The sequence below is a fragment of the Phyllopteryx taeniolatus genome, chromosome 9 (genome assembly GCF_024500385.1).
Source record: "Phyllopteryx taeniolatus isolate TA_2022b chromosome 9, UOR_Ptae_1.2, whole genome shotgun sequence".
In the NCBI taxonomy this organism is placed as follows: domain Eukaryota; kingdom Metazoa; phylum Chordata; class Actinopteri; order Syngnathiformes; family Syngnathidae; genus Phyllopteryx; species Phyllopteryx taeniolatus.
Genome location: NC_084510.1, coordinates 27372943 through 27400417, shown reverse-complemented (window position 1 = coordinate 27400417; position 27475 = coordinate 27372943). Strand labels below are relative to the sequence as shown.

Sequence of the window (27475 nt, the reverse complement as noted above, 5' to 3'; positions counted from 1 at the left end):
GAGCTCTTCAGGCAGTTCCTTTGACCTCATGATTCTCATTTGCTCTGACATGCACTGTGAGCTGTAAGGTCTTATATAGACAGGAGCGTGGCTTTAACATATCTGCAAAAATTTCAACAATTGGGTTTTTTTCTGTCAATATGGGGTGCTGTGTGTACATTAATGAGGAAAAGAAAGAACTTAAATGATTTTAGCAAATGGCTGCACTATAACAAAGAATGAAAGATTTAAGGGGGTCTGAATACTTTCCGTACCCACTGTGTGTGTGTGTATATATATATATATAGAGAGAGAGAGAGAGAGAGAGAGAGAGAGAGGGAGAGAGAGAGAGAGCGAGAGAGAGAGAGAGAGAGAACCAGAAAGACGCCACGGTAAAAGCCTGTGCCTTTTGTGAAGTTTGTGTGGGTGTGTGAATGTGTATGAGCACTGACCATGTTGTGCTTTTAAACTAAGCTAAGTTAGCAAGAGCTAATGTTTTGGCTAACACTGGTAATTGTTTGTTCCAACATTCAAACATGGTCTACGTGAAATAAAAAGTTTCAGGGTTCAACTTTCAGGATACATTGAAGGAATCATTTTCATTGAATCAAAGCTGAAATATTAATTTTGACGGATGACATTGACCTCTTGTTTGGTGCTTTACATATGGTTATTTATTTGTGACACTAAAAATGTTTGTTGTCATTTTTGAAAGATGGATTAGTTTGTCCAGGAGAAGCTGCAAGAGTGGAACCTGGCTGAGTTCATCCCAACCTTTGAAGGTATGTAATAATGTTCAACACAATACAGTTAATGACTTTTTACTGACTGAATGAACTGATGCATTGAATAAAATATGTGAATGACTGTCATTGTAATTCTTTTTAATTTTATTTAATTATTTATTTTTTGCTATATTCTTACCCTGCTATTTAGATTTTATTTCGTACTATTCTTAGTGTACGTCATGTGTCTTGCAGCTCAACAAATCTGCTGGATGAAAACAGCTTGGCCTCCCTCATCCCCCTTGTTGGGGGGCCACATGTTAAGTTTCTGCATCACTTCAAAAGGTTTCTGGAGGTACATCTTGAGTCACAGGTCAAGACATCATAGGTTATGTGTGCTTCATGTGTGCTAACTTGTATCCATTTGGTTTTGTGTTTTTTTTTATTTTATTGTATTTTTTTCTCCCCTCAGCCTGCAACTAACACAGTGGAATACCATCCATCCATCCATCCATTTTCTGAGCCGCTTCTCCTCACTAGGGTCGCGGGCGTGCTGGAGCCTATCCCAGCTGTCATCGGGCAGGAGGCGGGGTACACCCTGAACTGGTTGCCAGCCAATCGCAGGGCACATCGAAACAAACAACCATTCGCACTCACAGTCATGCCTACGGGCAATTTAGAGTCTCCAATTAATGCATGTTTTTGGGATGTGGGAGGAAACCGGAGTGCCCGGAGAAAACCCACGCAGGCACGGGGAGAACATGCAAACTCCACACAGGCGGGGACGGGGATTGAACCCCGCACCTCAGAACTGTGAGGCTGACGCTCTAACCAGTCGGCCACCGTGCCACAGTGGAATACCATTCAAGGAAACCTACAGATTCCCCATATGATCTGATGCTGGGGCAGGAACGCAACTGTTTCAGAGCTTGTGTGGGCATATATGGGACCGCTTTGGAGCAGCCATCACTTCTTGGAGCTGTTGACATATGCTTCAAGGCATATTTTGTATTTGATCTTGTCTACCTGAAAGCATGCACTTTGGGAATTAATTTAGTCAATTGCTTTTGAAATGCCAAGAGATGTTTCACATGTTGTGAAACTAATGAGAGCACAACTGAATGCAATGCAAGAATGATAGGGTTCTGGTGTTTTAAGTGAGGGTCCGGTCCATTTAAGCCTCCGTAAATTCAGTTTAGCAAATTTCTGAAATTCTACCTATTCAAGTTTTCATGACCTATTTGTTTTGAGTGTTGCCCTATTGGACTGCTTTTATTTTCTTAATATTTCTAAAATATTCTTTTATGCCCTGCGATTGGCTGGCCACCGGTTCATGGTGTACCCCGCCTCCCGCCCGAAGATAGCTGGGAAAGGCTCCAGCAGCCCGTGACCCTCGTGAGGATAAACAGGAAAGAAAATGGATGGATGGATGGATATTCTTATACACTTTGCTGTGACAAACTGTACTTAATAACCAATAAAAGAATGTTTGGAAAAGTATTTTGTTGTTACATCATTTAATCATTTAATAATGCAAATCAGTCGCCTTTCGGCGAAATTCGCCGTTTTGAACTAAAAATAAGCCATTACATGAATCGTATAGATCCAATGAGTTTTTCCAAGGGAGGTGGGGGGTCCGGGGTCACTGCCGCCGTTGCTGTGGTCATAGGCTGTTTCTTACTCCTTGAACGCTGGCAGCAAGATCCATTCGACAGATCCACCATTCACACACATGTACAACCCCAATTCCAATGAAGTTGGGACGTTGTGTTAAAGTCCTTTTCTCTGCCATGGTCTGAGCACCATCACTACAAACACCAATGCAGTTCTCCCACTTTAGCCCATTCTCAGATAGGAAGCTGTCCAGCATTTTGAATAACTCTTCAGCTGTGGCTGTCTCGGACATATTTACAAAAAAATCAAAACGTACATATACAATACACCAGCAGTCTTTATTGCTGTCAGTTGCTTCATCAAATTGTAAGGCAAAACGTTTGTCTGAGTTTATCCACCAGCTGTTCTTGCGATTTCCGATGTCCTTAATACGTCTGGTGACAGTGTCGTTGTACAGCGGGATGGTTTTTAGTTTTGCAGCACTTGCGTCATCCAGCATGACGGAGACCACGTCAACTGCCGCAGGAAGTGTCAGCTCCTCTGCTATGGTGTGGGTTTTTTTGCACTGAACAATTTGGTACGCCACCTTATAGGATGCTAACAGTGCTGGCTGGTTTACTGTAACAGCATTCGCAAAGCGGGATGATTTCTGATAATAATATTCAGCACTTTTTCTCTGAAAAAACTCCAGGGGCTTATCAGCATGATTAGGGTGTAATGTATTTAAATGATGCTTTAATTTGTTCGGCTTCATGCTCTCCGCTGCCAGCGTTTTTAGACATATTAAACACACCGGTCTTTCCTCGCCACCCACCGTAGTCACTGTGAAGCCAAGCGCCACAAATGCTTCGTCAAACTTCCTCGTCTTAGCTTTCGGGTGACTTTCATGTGTTACACAATCGCCGTCTGTCGCTGCCTTTCTTTCCATCCCCATTAAAAAAAATGTCCATGGTCTCTTCCAAGTTTGTTAACTGCTCGTACTATTGCAATAAACACTACTACGCCATAGAGCGAATACTCCGAGAGCAACGAGAGCACCACTGCCATCTACTGCAGTGGATGTGCAATTACACTTTATTCTAGTACAGCAAATCATGTTCTTCAGGGTCTCACATGCCCCCCCTGGCATCGCAGGTTGCACCCCACTATTTGCGAAGCACTGCTTTAACTCATCACTATGGGCAGTTGTCACCCCTTCTTGGGTCAGAACCTTGACCCAACATGCTGGGTCAAATCATCAACCCAATGGGCTGGGTATAAGTAACACAGCATTGGCTCAATCTCTTTTGGACCCAGCGCTGTGTTAGCCAATCCTCCCAATTTGGGTTACTTTTTAACCCAGTAGTTGTAAGAGTGTATAAACACTTTACATGGGTAGAGTCTGTGAATTAGTTAGAAAAAGATACTTCTTTCATTTTATTATCAAGCAAATTATTTGCAGGTAAGGTCCCCAGGCTAGAGACTTATGTCAGTCATACCGTTGGGAAGTGAAGTGGAGTTGAGTTCATTTGAAAGAGTGCTGTCCTTTCCTATGTCAAAAGGAAGCACCTTTTCATCTCTCCTTGACCCCATGACGTAGTCCAACAGGTTAAGGAAAGGTGGCATAAAGGTTAGGAGATTGGGCTTTTTGAAGATCGTCTATGTACCTGAGGTAGGAAAATGATGTCTTATGATGACGAATGATTTTAACACCCAGATTGGTGGCAGATGAAAAAAGGGGGATGTTTTGACCAGGGAAGGTGATACTGGTGATGGTGGAAGAGCAGAGTTGATGTCATGAAAAACCTGGCAAAGTTATGAAAATGGAAAATGCATTTTCCAGGTCCCTGAAAAGTTATTGAAAAATAACCATTTCATGGAAACCATTCATGGAAATATTGCGTAATATTCACGATGTGTAAAACTAAAAATAAAATGGTGTATAGTCTGATTCCATTTTAAATTGACACGGAAGTACACTGCGTTCTGAATTATTGTGCAAATATTTTTCTACGATTTTCCTAAATAGTTGATATAAATGACAATTAGGATAATTTTCAAGTCATCCCCTCTCAGAATATAATTAAAAGGATTTTGAACAAGGCTACCTGATAACAGTATTTTTTTTTAAATAAAATAAAATACACTCTTCCAAATTATTGCGCACAACAGTTTCAAGAAATTTGACAGGTTTCAAAGAACTGAAAATAGTAATTTATTGAATTTGCAGCATTAGGAGGTAATATTTACTGAAATCAAAAGCTATTTCAATCAAAACCATCATAAAAAGTCAAGTTACATTTTGATAGGACCACTTATTTAGTGGGGGCTTCAATTATACATATTCTTTCATCAATTAAACTTGTGACATTTTGGACCGTTTCTGCTTGAATTTCTTTTGAGATGGTGCATTGTCATGCTTGAGGATTTTATTTAGTTTTTTTTAATGAAAGCACAGTTCTTCTTTTGTTATCATGGAAGAAAGTGGTCAGTCAGCAAGTCCACGTCGCAGTCTGCCATGACAGACAGCCGCTCGGTTTCCCAATCACATTCTACTAGCCACAGGCAGCTACACTCTTACCCTAACCCGTGAGAGTTCTGTCTTATCACGTTCGCTTGTCCCTGCCCCCGTGGCTCTTTGGGATTCTGCTACAAAGTCAACGAAATGTGAGTTTCTGTTCGCTGTGAATCATGGTTTAAGACAACAATTTGAGCATTCCTGACATGCTATCTGTGGATTATGGAGCATTACATGACTTTGGCCAAGACAATTCCCAATTTTCAAAGCCTAACCCTCTCGACTATGAAGTGCTCTGCATCATGGATCATCACTTTGAACTGACCTGTCGCCGTTCATCTTACAACCCCAATTTCAATGAAGTTGGGACGTTGTGTTAAACAAATAAAAACAGAATACAATGATTTGCAAATCATGTTCAACCTATATTTAATTGAATACACTACAAAGACAAGATATTTAATGTTCAAACTGATCAACTTTATTGTTTTTAGCAAATAATCATGAACTTAGAATTTTATGGCTGTAACACGTTCCAAAGAAGCTGGGACATGGTCACGTTTACCACCGTGTTACATCACCTTTTCTTTTAACAAGATTCAATAAACGTTTGGGAACTGAGGACACTAATTGTTGAAGCTTTGTAGGTGGAATTCTTTCCCATTCTTGCTTGATGTACACCTACAGCTGTTCAACAGTCCGGGGTCTCCGTTGTCGTAGTTTACGCTTCATAATGCGCCACACATTATCAATGGGAGACGGGTCTAGACTGCAGAGGCAGGCCAGTCTAGTACCCGCACTCTTTTACTACAAAGCCACTCTGTTGTAACACGTGCAGAATGTGGTTTGGCATTGTCTAAGCAGGGGCGTCCATGAAAAAGACGTTGCTTGGATGGCAGCATATGTTTCTGTAAAACCTGTATGTACCTTGCAGCATTAATGGTGCCTTCACAGATGTGTAAGTTCCCCATGCCATTGGCACTAACACAGCCCCATACCATCACAGATGCTGGCTTTTGTACTTTGCGTCCATAACAGTCCGGATGGTTCTTTTCCTCTTTGGCCCGGAGGACACGCGTCCACAATTTTTACAAAAACAATTTGAAATGTGGACTCGTCGGACCACAGAACACTTTTCCACTTTGCATCAGTCCATCTTAGATGAGCCATTTGATGTTATTATGGACCGACGACGATGAAATCCCTAAATTCCTCGCAATTGTACATTGAGGAACATTGTCCTTAAACTGTTCGGCTATTTTCTCACACACTTGTTCACAAAGAGGTGAACCTCGCCCCATCTTTGCTTGTGAATGACTGAGCAATTCAGGGAAGCTCCTTTTCTACCCAATCATGGCACCCACTTGTTTCCCAATGAGAACCTGTGGGATGTTCCAAACAGGTGTTTGATGAGCATTCCTCAACTTTCTCAGTCTTTTTTGCCACCAGTCCCAGCTTTTTTGGAACGTGTTGCAGCCATAAAATTCAAAGTTAATGATTATTTTCTAAAAACAATAAAGTTGATCAGTTTGAACATTAAATATCTTGTCTTTGCAGTGTATTCAATTAAATATAGGTTGAACATGATTTGCAAATCATTGTATTCTGTTTTTATTTATGTTTAACACAATGTCCCAACTTCATTGGAATTGGGGCTGTAAATACATTATTAAAGTGCAACCAAACAGGAGAAAAAATTGTCTTGTAGGTTTGACACTTCACAAGGAAGAGTCTTGCTAATCTTGTAGGGGGGATGACCCCATAACACTGTTCCTGAAACCTTCTGTGCCCCCCCTCCAGACAGTTACTATGCAGTACTGTTGTAAGGTTTGTGTTACATTCTGTAGTGCGTATTGTGCTGACTTGATATACTATAGCTATGCAGAGAGGAACTGGAGAAAGTCAAGTTATTAAATGTCCCTCATATCCAGCATCAGCAGCTCATGCGCTCTAACTACGCACTTGCTGCACAATGAAAATGAGCAAAGAGTCACTACACAGAGCACAAAATATGCTTATGGTACAACACAACAAAAACGAAAACCAACGTTTGAGTAAAACACACTGACAATTAGTGCTCGGACTTGGGTCTATATCCCCACTCGCTATTCGTGTGGACGTAAATGAGCGATTTACAAATCAGATTTGAATGGTTACTCCTTGGACTGTTCCAAAATAATAGTCCAACAAATGAAAAGTCCAATTTGATTATTTGAAAACTATCTATTGAAAAGGTAAGAGTACACTGGCACGTTTGGACTTATGACTGACGCAGTTTTACTTGTGTCTCCATACAAAAAAAGTATTTTTTAGCTTTTCAATGGCTTACCATTAATTCTCATCGACCGGACCAAGCTACCGCTTTTCCAGCTAGCCTGCTGGCTACCTAGTAGCTCTAGCTTCACGGTGTGTTGGATCAATGTTCTCCCTTTCGGCATTTTATTTTCCCCTAAACAAACTATGGAGTTGTCTGTAAAGCCACAATGCATACATGCGCAGAAGTGATGCGCAATAAGTCAAAATGGCGACGGAAGTAAGCAAAAGCATTGACGCGCTTGTCAGAACAAAAAAATGTATGTTACATTGACTTGTGACCGAGCTGTGGGTCGTGACCGAATGAACAAGATCCCAGATACAAGCGGCCGAAATGAGTTTCCTCCGCAGGGTGTCCGGGCTCTCCCTTAGAGACAGGGTGAGAAGCTCGGTCATCCGGGAGGATCTCAGAGTAGAGCCGCTGCTCCTCCACATCGAGAGGAGCCAGATGAGGTGGCTGGGGCATCTGATTGGGATGCCTCCCGGATGCCTCCCTGGTAGAGACCCCGGGGACGAGCCGGGACACGCTGGAGAGACTACATCCTTCGCCTGGCCTGGGAACGCCTCGGGATCCCCCCGGAAGAGATGGATGAAGTGGCTAGGAGAGGGAAGTCTGGGCGTCCCTGCTAAAGCTACTGCCCCCGCGACCCGACCTCGGATAAGCGGTAGAAAATGGATGGATGGATGGACATTGACTTGTTTTCTTTTGAACGAGAAAATTCAGATTCGGCGTAGTTTTTTTTTCCACTTCAGAATTGACTCGACTTACGAACCATTCGTTCGTAGCACGACTGACAACTATTATGGAGAAACACTGCAAACATTGCAATTGACTCGTAATTACTGCGTATACAACGTGGTGCTTGGCTTACCGGGAAGTCTCCAACCACTTCTCCCGGCGCTACAAATTACGTCCTGTAAATATTGAAATTGTGATATTGCACCGACGCAAAAGACGGAACTAATGCGTGTCACTCAAGTTCAATATTTTAGTGGCATCCTTTATTACATTTTGTTGATAACCCCAGCACAAAGTTACCATCCACCTGGCAAGAGTTAATCAGAACCAAGAAACAATTACTACGAACTATATAGGAAATACTTTTGAATACTCAGAATCCAAAAGTCCCCTGTTCTGTAGTGTAAACTGCCAGTTCCCCTGTTACACGTGTGTGTGTGTGTGTGTGTGTAAGTGTGGCTTCGTTTAGTGCTGGGTGTTATATCGTGAAGCTCAATTCAATCTATATTTTATTAATGCTTAATATGGAAAGGAGATCATCGATTTTCATTTTCTATGGTTTTCGCTCTTCTGAGATTTCGTTGCCCCGCGAGACTTACACGGTAGCGTTTGTTGCGTGGAGACAACACTGAGGAGAAAATGCTAGCGAGTCAGAAATATTTCCCAAAAAAGGGGATGTCACGTCTGTCATTTGCAAACAACCAAAGTCTGAAAAACGTGTATGAACGATGTTGCGACGAAGACGGGCAACACTACGTCTGTTAAATTACCTGAAGATGAATTACGTTATCAAGTGTCATGCATGTATGTGTCATCCTAAAGAGAGCCGTGACTCCCTGTGTCGCTCCTGTAACCTCAAGAAAACTAATTTAACAGGGCCAGCTTCAGCTCTCTCTCTCATTAGGAGAGAATGAGCACCATATGGAGGAAGGTAACATGAACAATATCATTCTAAAGCGCCAAAGACATTTATACAGTGGAAAAAGATGGCATAAGACATAAGATTTGGACTATACCAACCAATCGCGATAATGCTTTTTTCAGGATGTCTGCATTATCCGCCGAGTAAAATCTTCAAGCCCATCCGCGACTAATATGTTCGGAAATATACTCTGAGCGTGCTTTGCCACACACCGTTCGGAAACTCAGAGCGCTGTTGGAATTTCCTGAACACTCGCACTCTCAGAGTAGAGTTAGGGTATCAGGTTGAATTTCCGAATGCACCCTACGTAGCGGGTAGTTCCACAGCTGCGGCTCGCGAGCTACTCGGTGCTATTATGGCTAACACGCCATTCTTCTAAAAGTCACTAATCATCACCTCCATTGCAGCAAATAAGCTACAATTTTGACAAGAATCATTATCATCAAAGCAGGATGAGTCGTAATTAACAGGAAAAAACCGCTAAACCGTGCTAAACCAGCATTAAATTATCGTTAAATGTAGTCATGAAAGTGATTGGTGCTACAGTACACTTTTCACTGGTCTCATTGGTCCCGCGCTTGTTTCAGCAGAGAGTACCCAACCATGACCACCAAAATTAAGTTTTTATTAAAAAAGTTTTTATGTCTGGAGAGAAGATATAATACATAGCTACACACAGGACAGGCCTCTAAGATTAAAATTGTTAAAATATATCATATCCGAAGAAAGAAAATACAATAGAAATATAAAAAGATAAAGAAGTGTTGTTTTTCTGGTGGCGTGTGTTTGTTTTGGCTGATATGCAAATGTTCCTGACAAAATCAAAATGTTCCTGACAAAATATCCAGAATGTTCCTGTGAATTGATTATAGGGGTTGGTATCTCTGGATAAGTGTGTCGGCCGTAAAAAATCTTCTATATATCATATCACATTGATTATTGACATGAGGGGAAAAAAATATCATGATATCAAATATTTGCTTCACTTTGTTAAAATAAACGACTATTCGGATCCGCGCAATACCACCAATAATTGTCTATCCACCACGTTAGCCCATCAGTGGGAGCGAAGTAACATGTTTTAAATACCTGCAGCATCAGAAACTCATATGTGTAAATGTATATTCAAGACGTTTTCAAAAATAATGCTCTTTTTCTTCCAAGGGGCACATACGGAAAAATCTGTGCCACTTTGACATTTTTAACACACGAGGGTTAGGGTTAAATCAATCCATCAGTGTATCTAAAGAAGCTATAATATAGATGCTTTTATACAGTATATACTGTATACTATATATAAAACAAACTAGGTAATAAAGCAAAAAGTCAATGATTTTTCAGGATTTTGGGGTGGCCAGTAGTTTGGTATCCCACTAGAATAGATCACCCCCCTGCACTCAGCAGCAGCAGAATCACATCTTCACATTTAGAACCACAACAGGAGCATTCTGTAGTAAACTGACCTTGACGTCACATATTAGCGAATGATGTGTGATTGGTCCCTTAGAGATAGGGTGAGAAGCTCGGTCATCCTGGAGGATCTCAGAGTAGAGCCTCTGCTCCTCCACATTGAGAGGAGCCAGATGAGGTGGCTGAGGCATCTGATTCGGATGCCTCCCGGACGCCTCCCTGGTGAGGTGTTCCGGGCACGTCCCACCGGGAGGAGACCCCGGGGACGACCCAGGACACGCTGGAGAGACTACATCCTTCGGCTGGCCTGGGAACGCCTCGGGATCCCCCCGGAAGAGCTGGAGGAAGTGGCTGGGGAGAGGGAAGTCTGGGCGTCCCTGCTAAGGCTACTACCCCTGCGACCCGACCTCGGATAAGCGGGAGAAAATGGATGGATGGATCCATTTTCAAGGATGTGTGATTGGTTAAAAAAAAGGAAGTGAGAGATTACAACAAACTTCTTCTCCTGCCTTGCCACACAGTGTAGAAAGTACTGCAGTAAAATTCACACAAACCACACAGGCTGTGTCAAATGTTCATTTATGCCTGTTACTTGGGCCGTACAAAATGTATGGCCGTAGTTTAGACACCCCTGATTTAAACCATACAAACTCTTTTAACCCCGCTCTCTGAAAGAATTGGAATCGAAAGTCATTTGAAACCAGAGTCAAAATGAGGAACCGGAATCGGAACCTGAATTGTTCAAATGAAAACAAAGCCTAACTCTCTGCTCAGCGTGGAGTCAAAAACAATATATTTGCGACCAAAACGACAGGAAAATGTGTTCATTTTTTCGTCTTTGTGCGTGTGTGATTTTGCTTTGTCCAGGACACATGTTCAGTTCTACCAGTCGGATATGAGATCAACCACTTGTGTGCATGTTCTGATAGTCCAAAGGTGTGTTGCCGGTGGTGGAGGAGCCTGTTGTGATCAACTGGATCAGAAGCAGCTGTTAGGTGCAGGAGGATGAGTAGTGATTGGGAACCAGTGTCTGCTGCGATCAAGAGGTCGTTAATTACCCTGACCAAGGCTTTTTGGTGCTACAGCCAGGGCGGCAAAACAGACTGAATCTTCTCAAAAAGATTATTGTCTTTGAGTTGATCTTGAAGTTGTGCTGCAACTGTGTTTTCCAGACCCTTAGACAAAAATGGAAGATTGGAAATGGGCCTGGAGTTGGAGAGGACTGTCAGCACCAGGAAGCGAGAACAGAACCTTGTGTTGCTGGCACACATCGTGCACATTTAAAGAACTCTTCATAAATTCCAGTTGTTACTAAAGAAACTTTACAAGCATGCGTTTAAGAAAAAAGAAAATTGTTAGAAACATTGGTGAATCAGGACCAAACGTACCTGTATTTTGACAATACAAATAGGACCCTTTTTTGTTTTCCTGGTCTCTGTTTTTTCTGTGGTCTGTGATCTTTTCAATTGCATTCTGTTCATACTTGCTTAATAGTTTTACTTTTCCTCATATTAGTCTGCTTACCCTTTAAACGTGCAATTGTCTTGATTTGTTCAGGAATAACTTTGAATTTCTGTTTATGCAGGATTACATAAAGCAAATAAGCAGCCAGCACCATATCTGATCCATGCTGCCAAAATCATCAACGGAGCCTTTAGAGCATGGACAAAAAAGCAGGTACGGATACAAGGGGATGGATACATGTTGTCTATCATGATTCATTATATACACAGTGACATGTTTGTTTTCCTCTTGTAAGGCCCTCTTAGAACATGAAGATGAGCTTCCGGAAAACATGAAACCCTCACAGCTCATCAAAGATCTTGCCAGAGAGATTAGACTCTCAGAGGTACCTGTATTGTTTGAGCCAAATATTACACAATATATTGAGTTAGTTAAAAAATACATCTTGACTTGAAGACTTGTCACAAGGTATGAGTAGTAATGACTATTTTGACCTCCCCAATATTTTTACAACAATGATCAGGTCGGAATGGTATGGTGATGCATTGGTTCCATTACAGGCAACATCGAGTCGTTTTACATTCTAAAGCATGTTAGCCACGTCTTTTCCAGAGAAAGTTAAATAATAATGAATAATGAGCCATCAATTTTCTATACCGCTTATCCTCATTAGGGTCGCAGGTGTGCTGGAGCATATCCTGGCTGACTTTGGGCGTGAGACTGGATACACCCTGAACTGTTGGCCAGCCAATTGCAGGACACATATAGAGAAACATCGACAAACATCTATTCACATTCACAGTCACACCTAAGAACAGTTTAGAGTCCCTTATTAACCTAACGTGCATGTTTTGGAATGTGGGAGGAAACCGGAGTACCAGGGGGGAAAAAGCATGGAAGCACGGGGGAGAACATCCAAACTCCAGCCCGGATACAAACCTATGCCGTTGAAACTGTGGGGTGGATATGCTGCAGCTAACCAGTCAGCCACCATGCCTCCTAATGATTAGTGAAAAAAAAAATGTTAGTGTTCCCATTTTTCAGTATATTGTACTGGATATTTTGGGAGGATATACAGGATGCTGTTGGTCTTAGGGGCTATCTTAGTCTGTTTCCTCATATATTTCCCCCTAACATAATAAACACTGTGTCTATTGCCTGCCGTGTTGTCACTTCAACATATAAATGCCCCTCCCCAACTAGGTGGTTATGGACCAGTTTCACAGTGTGTTGCTGATGACAGATTAGCATTGCAGATGGCAGCAGGAGTTCAGTAAATAGTGTAAAAGCACAACACCTGTCATATGTGTGTGTGTTCCGGGTTTTGTCTTCCCCCCTGTTTCACACACACCTGCTCCTGTGAGCATCTTCATCACCTGTGCCTCGTTCACCCTAATTACCCCTTGTATATAACCTCGTGTCTCATTTCCTCTCGTTGCCAGTTCGTTGTACCTTGTCGTCGCGTTCCAGCATTCCTTGTTTCCACGTCATAGATTCACAGTAAGACCTGACCCTGTTCCGATTATCGACCTTGTCTCTTTGCCTCATGTTTTTGGATACTGTTGCCTCTCTTGGATTGCCTGCCTGTGTACCGACCTATGCCCGTCTATTAAACCTCTCTTTTTGGAAACTGTCAATTTGTTTTGGAGTCGTGGATTTTTGGGTCCTATCCTCTGTTCCGTTCATGACAGAACGAACTGGCCAGAACATGGACCCAGCAGACTCAGACCCGGTGCGCGAAGCCCTTCAAGCGCAGGGTCAACGCCTCACGAAGCAGGATGAGCAGATTGCCGCCCTCCACCTTCATCTAGAGGGACTGTCAAGGAATCAGGACAATATGATGAGACAGGTGGCCTCGCAGTTTGAACTTCTTTTGAAATTTTTTCAAGAGAAAGAACCAGTGGGCACCACACCCAGTACTGCCACGGTATTTCCGTGTGAAGTAGTCACCATGCAGCCACCTGCCACCTCCGCTGCTGTCTGCCCACAGCTCTCTCGACCGGAGAAGTTCTCTGGAGAATCTGGGAACATTAAGCCGTTCATCACGCAGTGCGAACTCCACTTTGAACTGCAGGGAGCCGCCTTCCCCACCGAGCGGGCAAAGATCGCATTCGTCATTTCCCACCTGACTGGTCGTGCGGAGGCGTGGGCTACTGCTGAATGGAGCCGCAATTCCGCCGCGTGTCATTCATGGGCTTTTTTCGTCAAGACTATGGAGCAAATTTTTCAATTCGGAGGGGCAGGGGGTTTCAATATCTGGTGGACTGGGAGGGCTATGGGCCTGAGGAGCGTTCCTGGGTACCGTCTGGGTTTATCGTGGATGATTCGCTCATTCGGGACTTCCACGTTGCGCATCCAGGGGCCCCAGGGCCGTCTGGGGCCGGCCGTTAAGGGGGGGGTACTGTCATATGTGTGTGTGTTCCGGGTTTTGTCTTCCCCCCTGTTTCACACACACCTGCTCCTGTGAGCATCTTCATCACCTGTGCCTCGTTCACCCTAATTACCCCTTGTATATAACCTCGTGTCTCATTTCCTCTCGTTGCCAGTTCGTTGTACCTTGTCGTCGCGTTCCAGCATTCCTTGTTTCCACGTCATAGATTCACAGTAAGACCTGACCCTGTTCCGATTATCGACCTTGTCTCTTTGCCTCATGTTTTTGGATACTGTTGCCTCTCTTGGATTGCCTGCCTGTGTACCGACCTATGCCCGTCTATTAAACCTCTCTTTTTGGAAACTGTCAATTTGTTTTGGAGTCGTGCATTTTTGGGTCCTATCCTCTGTTCCGTTCATGACAACACCAGCACATTAATTCAGCAATAATCAAACAATGTAATAAAATACTCTTTTCTCCAGAAAGCCTGAGAAATGATTTTGATGTCCGTATTAATTAGCTGGATGAATGGAGTCTTTCCCTGGTTTCAGTAGTAGTTGCGGCTCTTCATATGGCTTCTAATTAAGCCTTCATCTTTTATGTCTGTCACCGTTCTGTAAAATAGCGGTTGTAGTATAGACCAGAAATGTTAATAAAAATCCGTCATTGCCCGAAGCTCGACCTGTTGGCATACCGTTTAAGGCCTTATACAATTCTGCGAGGGTTAATGGGGTGTCTAAAGACTCTTTATTTTCTGAAATTAATTGAAGTATGTTTAGGTTTCTGCTAAAAGTTTCAATGTCGTTTTTATTCAGCTTATTGGGAGATGAATATAAGATACTATTGTAGTTGTATATGTTATTAATGTCCTATCGGTCATGAACAGATGGAGACTGGACCCAAGAGGAGGTGGAGGCTGAGAGGTTGTGATGAACAGTTTATTGAAAAAGGGAAATGTAGCTGGTCCTTGCAGGGAATGCGTGCCAGGCAGTGATGAGGGCAGGCGGCTGGCTTGGCGACGGACATGGAGGGAACACTGAGGACAATGAGACACACGGAGGTCAGAAAGGAGACGAGGAATTGAGTACCTTACGTGGAGACTGGGGAGCCGTTGTACCGCTGGAGTAGCTGTAAAACTCTGGCAAGGTTTTCCAGGATCAGGCCAGCTTAAATGTAGGTGGTAACGAGGGCTGATTGGTGACAGGTGCGCGGCCGAGGAAGGTGCTAGAAAAAGAGAAGGGATGGGAGAACGAGAGGGCGCAATGCGCCACCCAGGCTCCAACAGCAGAACTGCAGGATGGCTCATGACAGTACCTCCCTCTCAACGGACGCCTCCCGCCGTCCTGCCAGGCTTCCCCGGGTGAGCCACATAAAAGTCCGGCAGCAGGGAGTCGTCGAGGATAAGCTTCCGGGAAATCCAGGAACGCTCTTCCGGACCATACCCTTCCCAGTCCACCAGGTACTGGTACCCCTGCCCCTTGGGCCTCACGTCGAGGATGCGCGACACCATGAAGGCCGGATGGTTGTCGATAACATGGGAAGGCGGAGGGGGTACGGCCGGAGGACTCAGGGCGCAGGTGGAGACAGCCTTAAGCAATGATACGTGGAACGTCGGATGAATTTTAAGAGACTGTGGAAGTTGGAGTTGAACGTTTAGTCCTTTCCGCCGATTGGACTAAGGCCGCCCTGACGTCCTTGCACACAGACTGGACCCTCTTAAGATGATCCCTCACCGCAGGAACCGCCACCGCATGCTCCTGTTCCTTAAATAACGGGGGTTGAAAACCATATCAGGCCATGAACGGACATACCAGTGACGGAGCTGATGAGGGAGTTGTGGGCTCCAGGAAGTGGGGTTGCGTGTGGCAACGCAAGGAAGGGCTGACTCTAGGGATTGATTCGCCCAATAATTGCGTTCTTGTTGTGGAATACTCATATTGGCTATCAGTATAGATTGTACCATCTTTATTTATCATTAGTTTGCATGCCTCGGTTAATGCTACTAATTCAGCAGTTTGTTCAGCCAATTCCTGACAATCATGCTGCGTGCCTTCATCAATTGTTGTTTGTTGTTGTTTTTTGTCAATGTCTTTATGTCTCCAAAGTGTTCTGTAAATTGACTGTCTGTTGTACTAGAGCGGCTCCAACTACCGGAGACAAATTCCTTGTGTGTTTTGGACATACTTGGCAAATAAAGATGATTCTGATTCTGATTCTGATCAAGTAAGGGTATTAGTGTGGCTGGATTTAAGGTTGTGCATCGCTCAACAGTCAAATGTGGTTGTGACAGCAAGATGGCCATGCAAGATAAATGTCTTGCAGGTGATAAAAACGCCATATTCGTTTGCAATAGGAGAGCAGACACTGTATGTGGGACCTTAAGAGTCAATGGATGAAATAACACAATTGTGGAACTGCTCTCTACTGCCGTCAAGGCTGCCACAACTGCTCTGACACAATGTGGTAATGAATACGTCACGCTGTCCAATTTAGTCAAAAAATAAGCCCATGGTCTTAGCTTATCACCGTATTGTTGTGTAAGTACGGAGGTCATGTAATAGCTTTTACAATCTACCATTTGAATGAATGTCACAGAAGGCCTTTTCTGCCTCTGTACTCCATTAAACAGGTGATGTCATTTTAAGGTTGTCTTCATACATTAATTTTGACAATGGTGCAACAATTTCTGCATAGTTTGGAATCCATGCTCTACAATAATTCGTCAGACCTAAAAATGATTATTATATGTTTCTTCGTCTGTGGTTTAGGATTTTTTAAGACTATAGCTTTCCTGTCTTCTAATATAGTCCTTCCTCCTACACTTAAATATAGTAAAATTTGGCTCCCTCCTGGGGGAGTGAATTTAGACATGTTTGTTCTCATTACTTGTGAATAAATGGTTGGACTTTCACAGTAACCTTGTGGTAATCTAGTAAATGTATATATATATTTTTTTTTTCAAATGTGAAAGCAAACCAAAATTGACTGTTCTTTTCTACTGGTACAGAAAAGAAGGCATTACTTATGTCCACCACTGTAAACACAGTAGCGTCTGGTCTCAATTAATTTAACAATGTGTGTGGATCTGGTACGCATGCTGCTCTCTGTATTACTGCAGTATTTACTGCCTGTAAGTCTCCAACCCACTGAAAGTGGGGCCTTTTTTAGAGGGAAAAATGGGTGTGTTATATGGTGATTCTGGACACTCCACTATAACTCCTGCCTTAATTCGTGCTTCAATTACCGGTTTGATTCCTTCATGTGCATCTGGTTTTAATGGATATTGACGAATCCCTGGTCTATATTCTGTTTTGGGTCTAATTTGTACTGGTAAAGCCCCTTTAATAAGGCCTACATCAAATGGTCCATAATTTTTTGGGAACTTTTTTTAATATTTCTTCATCAATTTCAGTGGGGATGATTTGGTCTAATCAAACAGGATGTATGTGTTTCCCTTCATCACCCTGTATTGTCCAAAACATCGTCTTCCTAATTAGACCAGTTGACGCACTGTATTCCAGTTTGTTTTCTATTTGCTGCCAATCATCTGTCTCCTGTCCTTGTTTTACTAATGTTCCCATATGTTTCCACTGTGACTCATAATCTTTGCACAATGAAATATGTGGGACACTTGTATTTTTATACAGTTCCTTTACTTTGTCTGGTAAAATAATTCCTGCCGCGACTTTTGCTTCATTGTCTGAGTACAGATAATCTACAGTAATTTTATCAGGTGTCGCATGTCGTAACTTTTTTTCATATCCTGATTCTTGCCTCTGCTTCCAAACCCAGTTGTCACTTACAATCCAGTCTTATACATTCATACTTTTACACATTCACACGATACTAGTAACGTTTTTACAAACACACGAAAACACGGAAACACAGAAACATGGAATTTAAGTACGTACAGGACTCCGCCGTCCCCGCGGAATTTGTCGGACTCAGCCGTCCCTCTACCGCTTGCCAGTGACTAGTATTACACAAGGTTTATTCTGCCGGAGACTTCTTCGTCGCGCAATTCACTCACTCTTTAATCCTTTTTCCTAAAAATTTTTTTTTTAATTTAACTCACCAGGCGGCACGGTGGACGACTGGTTAGAGCGTCAGCCTCACAGTTCTGAGGACCCGGGTTCAATCCCCGGCCCCGCCTGTGTGGAGTTTGCATGTTCTCCCCGTGCCTGCGTGGGTTTTCTCCGGGCACTCCGGTTTCCTCCCACATCCCAAAAACATGCATTAATTGGAGACTCTAAATTGCCCGTAAGCATGACTGTGAGTGTGAATGGTTGTTTGTTTGTATGTGCCCTGCGATTGGCTGGCAACCAGTTCAGGGTGTACCCCACCTCCTGCCCGATGACAGCTGGGATAGGCTCCAGCACGCCCGCAGACACAAAAGGAATGAAGACGCTGGTTTCTTTTTCTCATGAGGAGGGCGTATGGGAGATTGTTCAGATTACAGCCCCTCAACACGCTCTAAACAATCTCTCCCGTCGCTCCTGTATTTATTTGAAATAGGGAGGTTTCTAAGTTTACAAGACATAACGTACTAAGCTACAAGACACAACACACTAAGGGTAGGGTTTCAAGGTGAAAACATTGGACCAACACCTGCCACGACGCGGCCACGTCCTTCTCTCTGATGATTCCTGCTGAGTCATCTTCTTGAAGGCGAGACATCCTCCTTTCTCAAAATCGTCCATAATACTAATGCAAGCTAAGCAAATAAATGATAACTTCTACAATATATTTAACAGTGTGTTGTGAGCGGAACCTAGAATGCAAGCAGGGATGGTCATACAGGAGGGAGAGCTAGAGGAAATGGTGGTTTGGCTCACCACGGCGCTGTCGAAACGTGGCGAGCCTGGTGTTTTTAGGTCGCAGGGGGCAAGTTGTAATGAAATTATCTGATTGACCGCAATAAATGCACAGCCGCTGGATGACATGACACTGACGTTCCTGGGGATCTATACGGGTGTTAGTGGTGTGCATTGGTGCATCAGGTGCAGTGGGGGGTGATGAAGGGGCAGTCGGATGTGCAGGAGGCGGGGGAGATGCTGCCGGCGCGGTGCTCACGCGGTGGGAGTGATATAACGCGCTCGGATCCACCTCTATTGTACTCTTTCTCGCATTCTGTTATCAAGGCGGATTGCGAGCGGAATGAGAGCCTCGATAGAGGAGGGCTCGTCCCGGGCAGTGAGCTCGTCTTTGAGTTGCTCTGAGAGGCTGTTCGCAAAGATCCCCCTAAGCACAGCGTCATCCCACCCGCAAGTATCCTGAATTCGATCGAGTATTCAGCTACGGAACTAGCGCCCTGAGTGAGCGTAAGGAGGCGGTAGGTGGCTTCTCTGCCCTGAACGGGATGATCTAAAACTTTTTTAAGTTCAGCGGAAAATGAATGGAAAGACTGGAGTTGTGCCATAACACAGTGGACCATTTGGCTGCTTTGCCGCAGAGAAGATTAGTGACAAATGCGACCATGGCTGGTTCTGTGGGATAACTGTACGGTTGAAGATTGAAAACGAGTGAGCAATTAATAAGGAACTGGCTACATGCACCTAGGTCCCCGGAGTAGGTCTCGGGCGGAGGGACATGAGGTTCTTTTTACGGGAGGCGGGGTGGCTCGGAGGCTGCGGACTCGGAAGGAGTACTTACTGGAGAGTGGTCGTATTGCATCTTCGAAGAAAGGAGGGAGACTTGTTCCATGAGGGAGTGTAGAGATTCCAAGATTTCTTGAAGAGTTATTTCTTGTTACCCTATGTGGGTGCCTTGGAGGGTGAGTGCATGTTTAAGCGCCTCCGGGGCTGCTGTGTCTGTGGCTGACCAGAGTATTTTGTCATGAACGGATGGAGACTGGACCCAAGAGCAAGCGGAGGCTGAGAGGTTGTGATGAACAGTTTATTGAAAAAGGGAAATGTAGATGGTCCTTGAGGTGTGCTAGCGGATTGTGGAGGCAGGGAATGTGTAGCAGGCGGTGACGAGGGCAGGCGGCTGGCTTGGCTCACAGTTCAAATGGTTGAGTTTCACAGTAATGTCTGTTAAAAATGTGAGGTCAAGCCTCCACTCAGTGTCCTCCAGCAGCAAGGTGTCTTTGCCTTTGGTTTGCATGAACTCTTAGATTTCTCTCAAAAGTAGAAGAAAACCAACAACCACCACCAAAATTCATCCCCTGCACATCAGATTTTTTTGTGTATAGTAACAGGTCATTTTCAACTGACTCCCCAAAAAAGCACCTTGAATGTTCTGTGCTGTTTAGCTCTGGAGCAGATGCTGTTTGTGATCTTCACGGCAGGGTTCATCACGTGCTTAAAGCCGGTCACTTTTGCACATAAAACCTGCTGTTGAATAATGCAGTGGTAAAGCAGAAAGTTTGGGAACTGCGTGTCACCTTTACAGTGAGCAATGAATCCTGAATGTCGGCCGATCATAGCAGGAACCCGATCTATAGTCACCAATGCCAGTTTTTACAATGGTACCTTTTTCTCTGCAAAAAATTCCTTCAGTGTATTATACTGTAGATGTCAACTCCCCTCATAGTTGTCTTTAATGGCAGTAGTTTTCAGAGGTTCTTCTTTTGTGGAAAAATCATTAAACACCATCAGGATAAACACCATTCGCTGCGCTGTACTGCTGCTATAGTGCGCTTTCCAGTGGGTAGTTAGCACGGAAGCTTGTGTGACACGTTCTATGTAAAATGTCTCTCCACATTGTGCCGTTTTGGCGTCGCCACAGTCGCTCCACAAATGGGACAGATGGATTTTTTTTCAGTAGTAAAAAGAACTTGTCCTTCCATTCACTGTGAAAGTTATATATTTTCTTTCTTTTCTATGCCAAGTTTTTGGGGGGTTAAATCATCTCAACGTCATTGTGCCTGCTAGATTCTCTCCGCGAACGCTACGGTTTGGTCACGCGCTACAATATGACCTCTGAACTCTTCTTTTTTAATATTGTCATTTCCAAATTTCCACCAATTTAAAAAGAATAGCAACAAAAAATGTTAAATGCACGCTGTTAGTGCTGCATTTTTAAATTTAATTTAATTAATTTGTTTATTTTAGGCGTCACGGTGGCCGACTGGTTAGAGCGTCAGCCTCACAGTTCTAAGGACCCGGGTTCAATCCCCGGCCCCGCCTGTGTGGAGTTTGCATGTTCTCCCCGTGCCTGCGTGGGTTTTCTCTGGGCACTCCGGTTTCCTCCCACATCCCAAAAACATGCTTTAATTGGAGACTATAAATTGCCCGTAGGCATGACTGTGAGTGTGAATGGTTGTTTGTTTGTATGTGCCCTGCGATTGGCTGGCAACCAGTTCAGGGTGTACCCCGCCTCCTGCCCGATGACAGCTGGGATAGGCTCCAGCACGGCCGCGACCCTAGTGAGGAGAAGCGGCTCAGAAAATGGATGGATGGATGGATAATTTGTTTATTTTAGGCGGCACGGTGGCCGACTGGTTAGAGCGTCAGCCTCACAGTTCTGAGGACCCGGGTTCAATCCCTGGCCCCGCCTGTGTGGAGTTTGCATGTTCTCCCCGTGCCTGCGTGGGTTTTCTCCGGGCACTCCGGTTTCCTCCCACATCCCAAAAACATGCTTTAATTGGAGACTCTAAATTGCCCGTAGGCATGACTGTGAGTGCGAATGGTTGTTTGTTTCTATGTGCCCTGCGATTGGCTGGCAACCAGTTCAGGGTGTACCCCGCCTACTGCCCGATGATAGCTGGGATAGGCTCCAGCACGCCCGCGACCCTAGTGAGGAGAAGCGGCTCAGAAAATGGATGGATGGATGTTTATTTTAGAATAGCAATACAAAAAAATAAGAAGCATCACACTGGTGAACTATTTTTAGAACAGGCTTGCTGGCGACTCATTGGGTGCCTGCAGGTAACAGAGTGCCCGTGGGCACCGTGTTGGTGAACCCTGATATAAACCAAGGAAACAATAACCAGCTTGTTAAAACCCAAATAATCCATGACCTTAAAATGAAAATACCCTGATGTTGATTTATCTAAAGATGATTTAAGTCGTTGCTCTCTTTTTGTCTCTAGAATGCAACTAAAGCCATTAAAAGTGAGGTGCCAGTGGAGGGCGCCCGATCACCCCACTTGGATCCAGGAGATCCTATTTCACCAGCTCAGGTTCCCTCACCGAGCTTTGAAATAGCCAGAAAGAAAGCCTTCAACCCCTCTAAGCCCCATAGACCTCCCAAACTCCCCAAACCTCCGAAAACGCTAAAGGCCAAACACGGAGGTAAGAAGAAAATTAAAAATATAAAAGATTCACCCCCTCCACCTAAACCCTCCAGTTTCACAGCTCTGGAGTCCCATGCAAAGGATATCTTGAGTAAGATGGACCAGCCAAAGAAGCCAAAGGTAAGCACATTGGCAGATGATGTTTAAGTATACATCCAGAATAAACATGGACAAAATTGTTGGTACCCTTTTGTTAAAGAAATAAAACCCCAAAGGGGTCACTGAAACAACTTAAAATTGACAAAAGTAATAATAGCTTTGGTCCATCACATTTATTATATTATATTGTACAGGGTGGGGCAGAAATGACAGATGTTTTTGAAAAACTCACTAAATAATAAATAGTAGCTGCAAACTAATATTATTGAAATCATTGTGTTCTGATTGAAATAGCATTTGACACGATCAAGTGTGGGAAAACAACATTAATCATGTCATAAACACACAAGGAATTTGTCTCCGGTAGTTGGAGCCACTCTAGTATGACAATAGACTGCCATTTTGACAAAAAATACTTTTGAGCCATAAAAACATAAAGACACACTATGGAGAGTCACTTAGTCTCAAGCAATTTAATGGCAAGAGGGAAGAAGCTCTTGGAATGTCTGCTGGTTTTAGTTTGCATTGTTCAATAGCGCCTAGCTGAGGGAAGGAGCTAGACGAGGTGGTGACCAGGACGTGGAGGGTCCAAGAGGATTTTGCATGCTCTTCTCTTAGTTCTGGCAGCGTGCAAGTCTTCAAGGGTGAGTAGGGGGGTCCTGACGATTTTTCCGGCAGTCCTGATTGTCCGTTGCAGTCGGAATTGATCCTTGTTTGTGGCAGAACCAAACCAGACTGTGATGGATGAACACAGGACCTATTCGATGACTGCCGTGTAGAACTGCCTCAACAGCTCCTGTGACAGGCCGTGCTTCCTCAGAAGCCGCAGGAAGTACATCCTCTGCTGGGCCTTTTTGAGGATGGAGTTGATGTTTGTCTGCCACTTCAGGTCCTGAAAGACTGTAATTCCCAAGAACTTGAAGGGCTCTACGGTTGCCACAGGGCAGTTGGACAGCGTGAGGGGCAGCTGTGGCGAAGGATGCTTCCTGAAGTCCACGATCATCTCTACAGACTTGTGTGTTCATTTGTGTGTTCAGCTCCAGGTTATGTCGGCCGCATCAAAGCTCCAGCCGCTCCACTTCCTGTCGATTTACAGACTTGTCACCGTCTTTGATGAGGCCGATGACTGTGGTGTCGTCTGCAAACTTCAGGAGTTTGACAGCTGGGTGCATTGAGCTGTAGTCGTTTGTGTAAAGAGAGAAGAGCAGTGTAGAGAGGACACATCCTTGGGGCGCCCCGGTGCTGATGGTGCGTGTGGATGAGGTGGTGTCCCCCAGCCTCACCTGCTGTGTCCTGCCCGTCAGGAAGATGGAAATCCACCGCCAGATGGCAGGAGAGACGCTGACCTGGAGAAAGGTGTTCGGGGATGATGGCGTTGAATGCAGAGCTGAAGTCCACGAACAGGATCCTTGCGTAGGTCCCCGCTCCGTCGAGGTATTCTATGGTGAAGTGCAGTCCCATTTTGACTGCGTCATCCACATACCTGCAGGGCGCCGTTGGAAATTCAGCTACTGTGGGTCGAAGAAGAAGAAGAGGTGGAAAGCGGGTTCTTCGGCAGAAAGAGAAGAGGAAAGCACAGAGCCTATAACTGAATGTGGGGACTTTAAATGTTGGGACTATGACAGGAAAATCTCGGGAGTTGGTTGACATGATGATTAGAAGAAAGGTTGATATATTGTGTGTCCAGGAGAACAGGTGGAAAGGCAGTAAGGCTAGAAGTTTAGGGGCAGGGTTTAAATTATTTTACCATGGTGTAGATGGGAAGAGAAATGGAGTCGGGGGTTATTTTAAAAGAAGAGTTAGCTATGAATGTCTTGGAGGTTAAAAGAGTATCAAATCAAGTGATGAGGCTGAAACTGGAAATTGAGGGTGTTATGTATAATGTGATTAGTGGCTATGCCCCACAGGTAGGATGTGACCTAGAGGTGAAAGAGAAATTCTGGAAGTAGCTAGACGTAGTAGTTCTGAGCATCCCAGACAGAGAGAGAGTCGTGATTGGTGCAGATTGCAATGAACATGTTGGTGAAGGAAATAGGGTTGATGAAGAAGTGATGGGTAAGTACGGGATGCAGGAAAATAATTTGGAGGGACAGATGGTGGTAGACTTTGCAAAAAAGATGCAAATGGCTGTAGTGAACACTTTTTTCCAGAAGAGGCAGGAACATAGGGTGACCTACAAGAGCGGAGGTAGAAGCACGCAGGTGGATTACATTTTATGCAGACGATGTAATCTGAAGGAGGTTACAAACTGTAAGGTAGTGGTAGGGGAGAGTGTGGCTAGACAGCATAGGATGGTGGTGTGTAAGATGACTCTGGTGGTGGGGAGGAAGATTAGGAAGACAAAGGCAGAGAAGAGAACCATGTGGTGGAAGCTGAGACAGGACGAGTGTTGTGCAGCTTTTCGGGAAGAGGTGAGACTGGCTCTCGGTGGACGGGAGGAGCTTCCTGAAGACTGGACCACTGCAGCCAAGGTGATCAGAGAGGCAGGCAGGAGAGTACTTGGTGTATCTTCTGGCAGGAAAGGAGAGAAGGAGACTTGGTGGTGGAACCTCACAGTACAGGAAATCATACAAAGAAAAAGGTTAGCTAAGAAGAAGTGGGACACTGAGAGGACCGAGGAGAGGCGAAAGAAATACATTGAGATGCGACATAGGGCTAAGGTAGAGGTGGCAAATGCCAAACAAGAGGCATATGATGACATGTATGGCAGGTTGGACACTAAAAAAGGAGAAAATGATCTATACAGGTTGGCCAGAGGGATAAAGATGGTAAGGATGTGCAGCAGGTTAGGGTGATTAAGAATAGAGGTGGAAATATGTTGACTGGTGCCAGCAGTGTGCTAGCTAGGTGGAAAGAATACTTCGAGGAGTTGATGAATGAGGGAAAAGAGAGAGAAGGGAGAGTAGAAGAGGCAAGTGTGGTGGACCAGGAAGTGGCAATGATTAGTAAGGGGGAAGTTAGAAAGGCATTAAAGAGGATTAAAAATGGAAAGGCAGTTGGTCCTAATGACATTCCTGTGGAGGTATGGAAGCATCTCGGAGTGGTGGCTGTGACCAACTTGTTCAATAGAATTCTAGCGCGTGAGAAGAGGCCTGAGGAATGGAGGAAAAGTGTGCTGGTGCCCATTTTCAGAACAAGGGTGATGTGCAGAGCTGTGGGAAATATAGAGGAGTAAAGTTGATGAGCCACACAATTAAGTTATGGAAAAGAGTAGTGGAGGCTAGACTCAGGACAGAAGTGAGTATTTGCAAGCAACAGTATGGTTTCATGCCTAGAAAGAGTACCACAGATGCATTATTTGAATGAGGATGTTGATGGAAAAGTACAGAGAAGGTCAGAAGGAGCTACATTGTGTCTTTTGTGTCTCTTAGAAAGCCTATGACAGAGTACCCAGAGAGGAACTGTGGTACTGCATGCGGAAGTCTGGAGTGGCAGAGAAGTATGTTAGAATAATACAGGACATGTACGAGGGCAGCAGAACAGCGGTGAGGTGTGCTGTCGGTGTGACAGACGAATTTAAGGTGCAGGTGGGACTGCAGTGGTGATGGATAGGCTGACAGATGAGGTTAGACTGGAATCCCCATGTACCATGATGTTTGCAGATGACATTGTGATCTGCAGTGAAAGCAGGGAGCAGGTGGAGGAATAGTTAGAAAGATGGAGGCATGCACTGGAAAGTAGAGGAATGAAGATTAGCAGGAGTGTTGGGGGAAGTGTGAGGCTACAGGGAGAAGAGATAGCAAGGAGGACTTTAGATACTTGGGATCAACCGTCCAGAGCAATGGTGAGTGTGGTCAGGAAGTGAAGAAACGGGTCCAAGCAGGTTGGAACGAGTGGAGGAAGGTGTCAGGTGTGTTATGTGACAGAAGAGCCTCTGCTAGAATGAAGGGCAAAGTTTATAAAACAGTGGTGAGGCCAGCCATGATGTACGGATTAGTGGCACTGAAGAGACAACAGGAAGCAGAGCTGGAGGTGGCGGAAATGAAGATGTTGAGGTTCGCTCTCGGAGTGACCAGGTTGGATAAAATTAGAAATAATCTCTTCAGATGGACAGCCGAGGTTTGATGACAAAGTTAGAGAGAGCAGACTTGGATGATTTGGACACGTCCAGAGGAGAAATAGTGAGTATATTGGAAGAAGGATGATGAGGATGGAGCTGCCAGGCAAGAGAGCTAGAGGAAGACCAAAGAGAAGGTTGATGGATGTTGTGAGGGGAAGACATGAGGGCAGTTGGTGTTTGAGAGGAGGATGCAGGAGATAGGCTTACGTGGAAAAGGATGACGCGCTGTGGCGACCCCTAAAGGGACAAGCCGAAAGGAAAAGAAGAAGATCCACATACCTGTTTGCTCGGTAGGCAAACTGTAGGGGTCCAGCATGGGTCCTGTGACACTCTTGATGTGGTCCAGAACAATGGGTTCAAAGGATTTAATGACCACAGATGTCAAGGCAACAGGCCTGTAGTCATTCAGACACATCTTTTCTTGTTTGAAGATGCGTCTCACAACCTGTTCATGAATGCTCAGCGCAGAAGTCAGATGCGTGATGGTGGTCGGTGGTGCGGCTGCGTGGGTGTAGGGTAGGAAAGTGTTCTTTTAAAATCTGCAGTAGAAGGTGTTCAAGTCGTCAGGCAGTCCTTTATTGTTCTCCGCTTGGGGGGATGGTCGCTTGTAGTTGGTTAGCGATTTTAATCTTCGCCAGACTGACTTAGTCGTTGGCAGTAAACTGTTTTTCCAGCTTTTTTGAACAATTTCTCTTTGTGATGTTTATTTTTTGTTGTCAGCTGATTTCTAGCACAATTGTACAGGGCTCTCTCCCCACTTCGATGGGTGTCCTCTTTCGCCTGGCGAAGTTGCTGAAGTTTTACAGTGAACCACGGCTTGTTGTTATTGAACGTCCGAAATGTCTTTGTTGGTACACGCACATCTTCACAGAAACTGATAATGGATGTGACACTGTCTGTATATTCATCCAGGTTGCCAGTTGAAGTTTCAAAGACACTCCAGTCTGTGCAGTCTAAACAGCCTTGAAGTTCGAGCTTTGCTTCATTGATCCACTTTTTCACTGTTTTCACCATAGGCTTCGCATATTTAAGTTTGTTCCTGT

At 44.4% G+C, this 27475-nt stretch overlaps 1 protein-coding gene across 8 annotated transcripts in view; it reads left to right on the top strand.

The window, feature by feature from the left end:
* phf2 (PHD finger protein 2) overlaps positions 1 to 27475 on the top strand; it is a 217640-nt gene that overhangs the window by 84617 nt on the left and 105548 nt on the right. For all 8 annotated transcript variants that reach the window (XR_009790231.1, XR_009790230.1, XR_009790232.1 and 5 more), the window contains 3 exons: positions 11785 to 11876; positions 11959 to 12048; positions 22070 to 22393. Coding sequence is in view for 3 of the 8 variants with exons in the window: in XM_061785746.1 (XP_061641730.1) it covers positions 11785 to 11876; positions 11959 to 12048; positions 22070 to 22393 (506 nt within the window). In the remaining 5 variants the exon portion in view is untranslated. The remainder of the gene's footprint in view (positions 1 to 11784; positions 11877 to 11958; positions 12049 to 22069; positions 22394 to 27475) is intronic.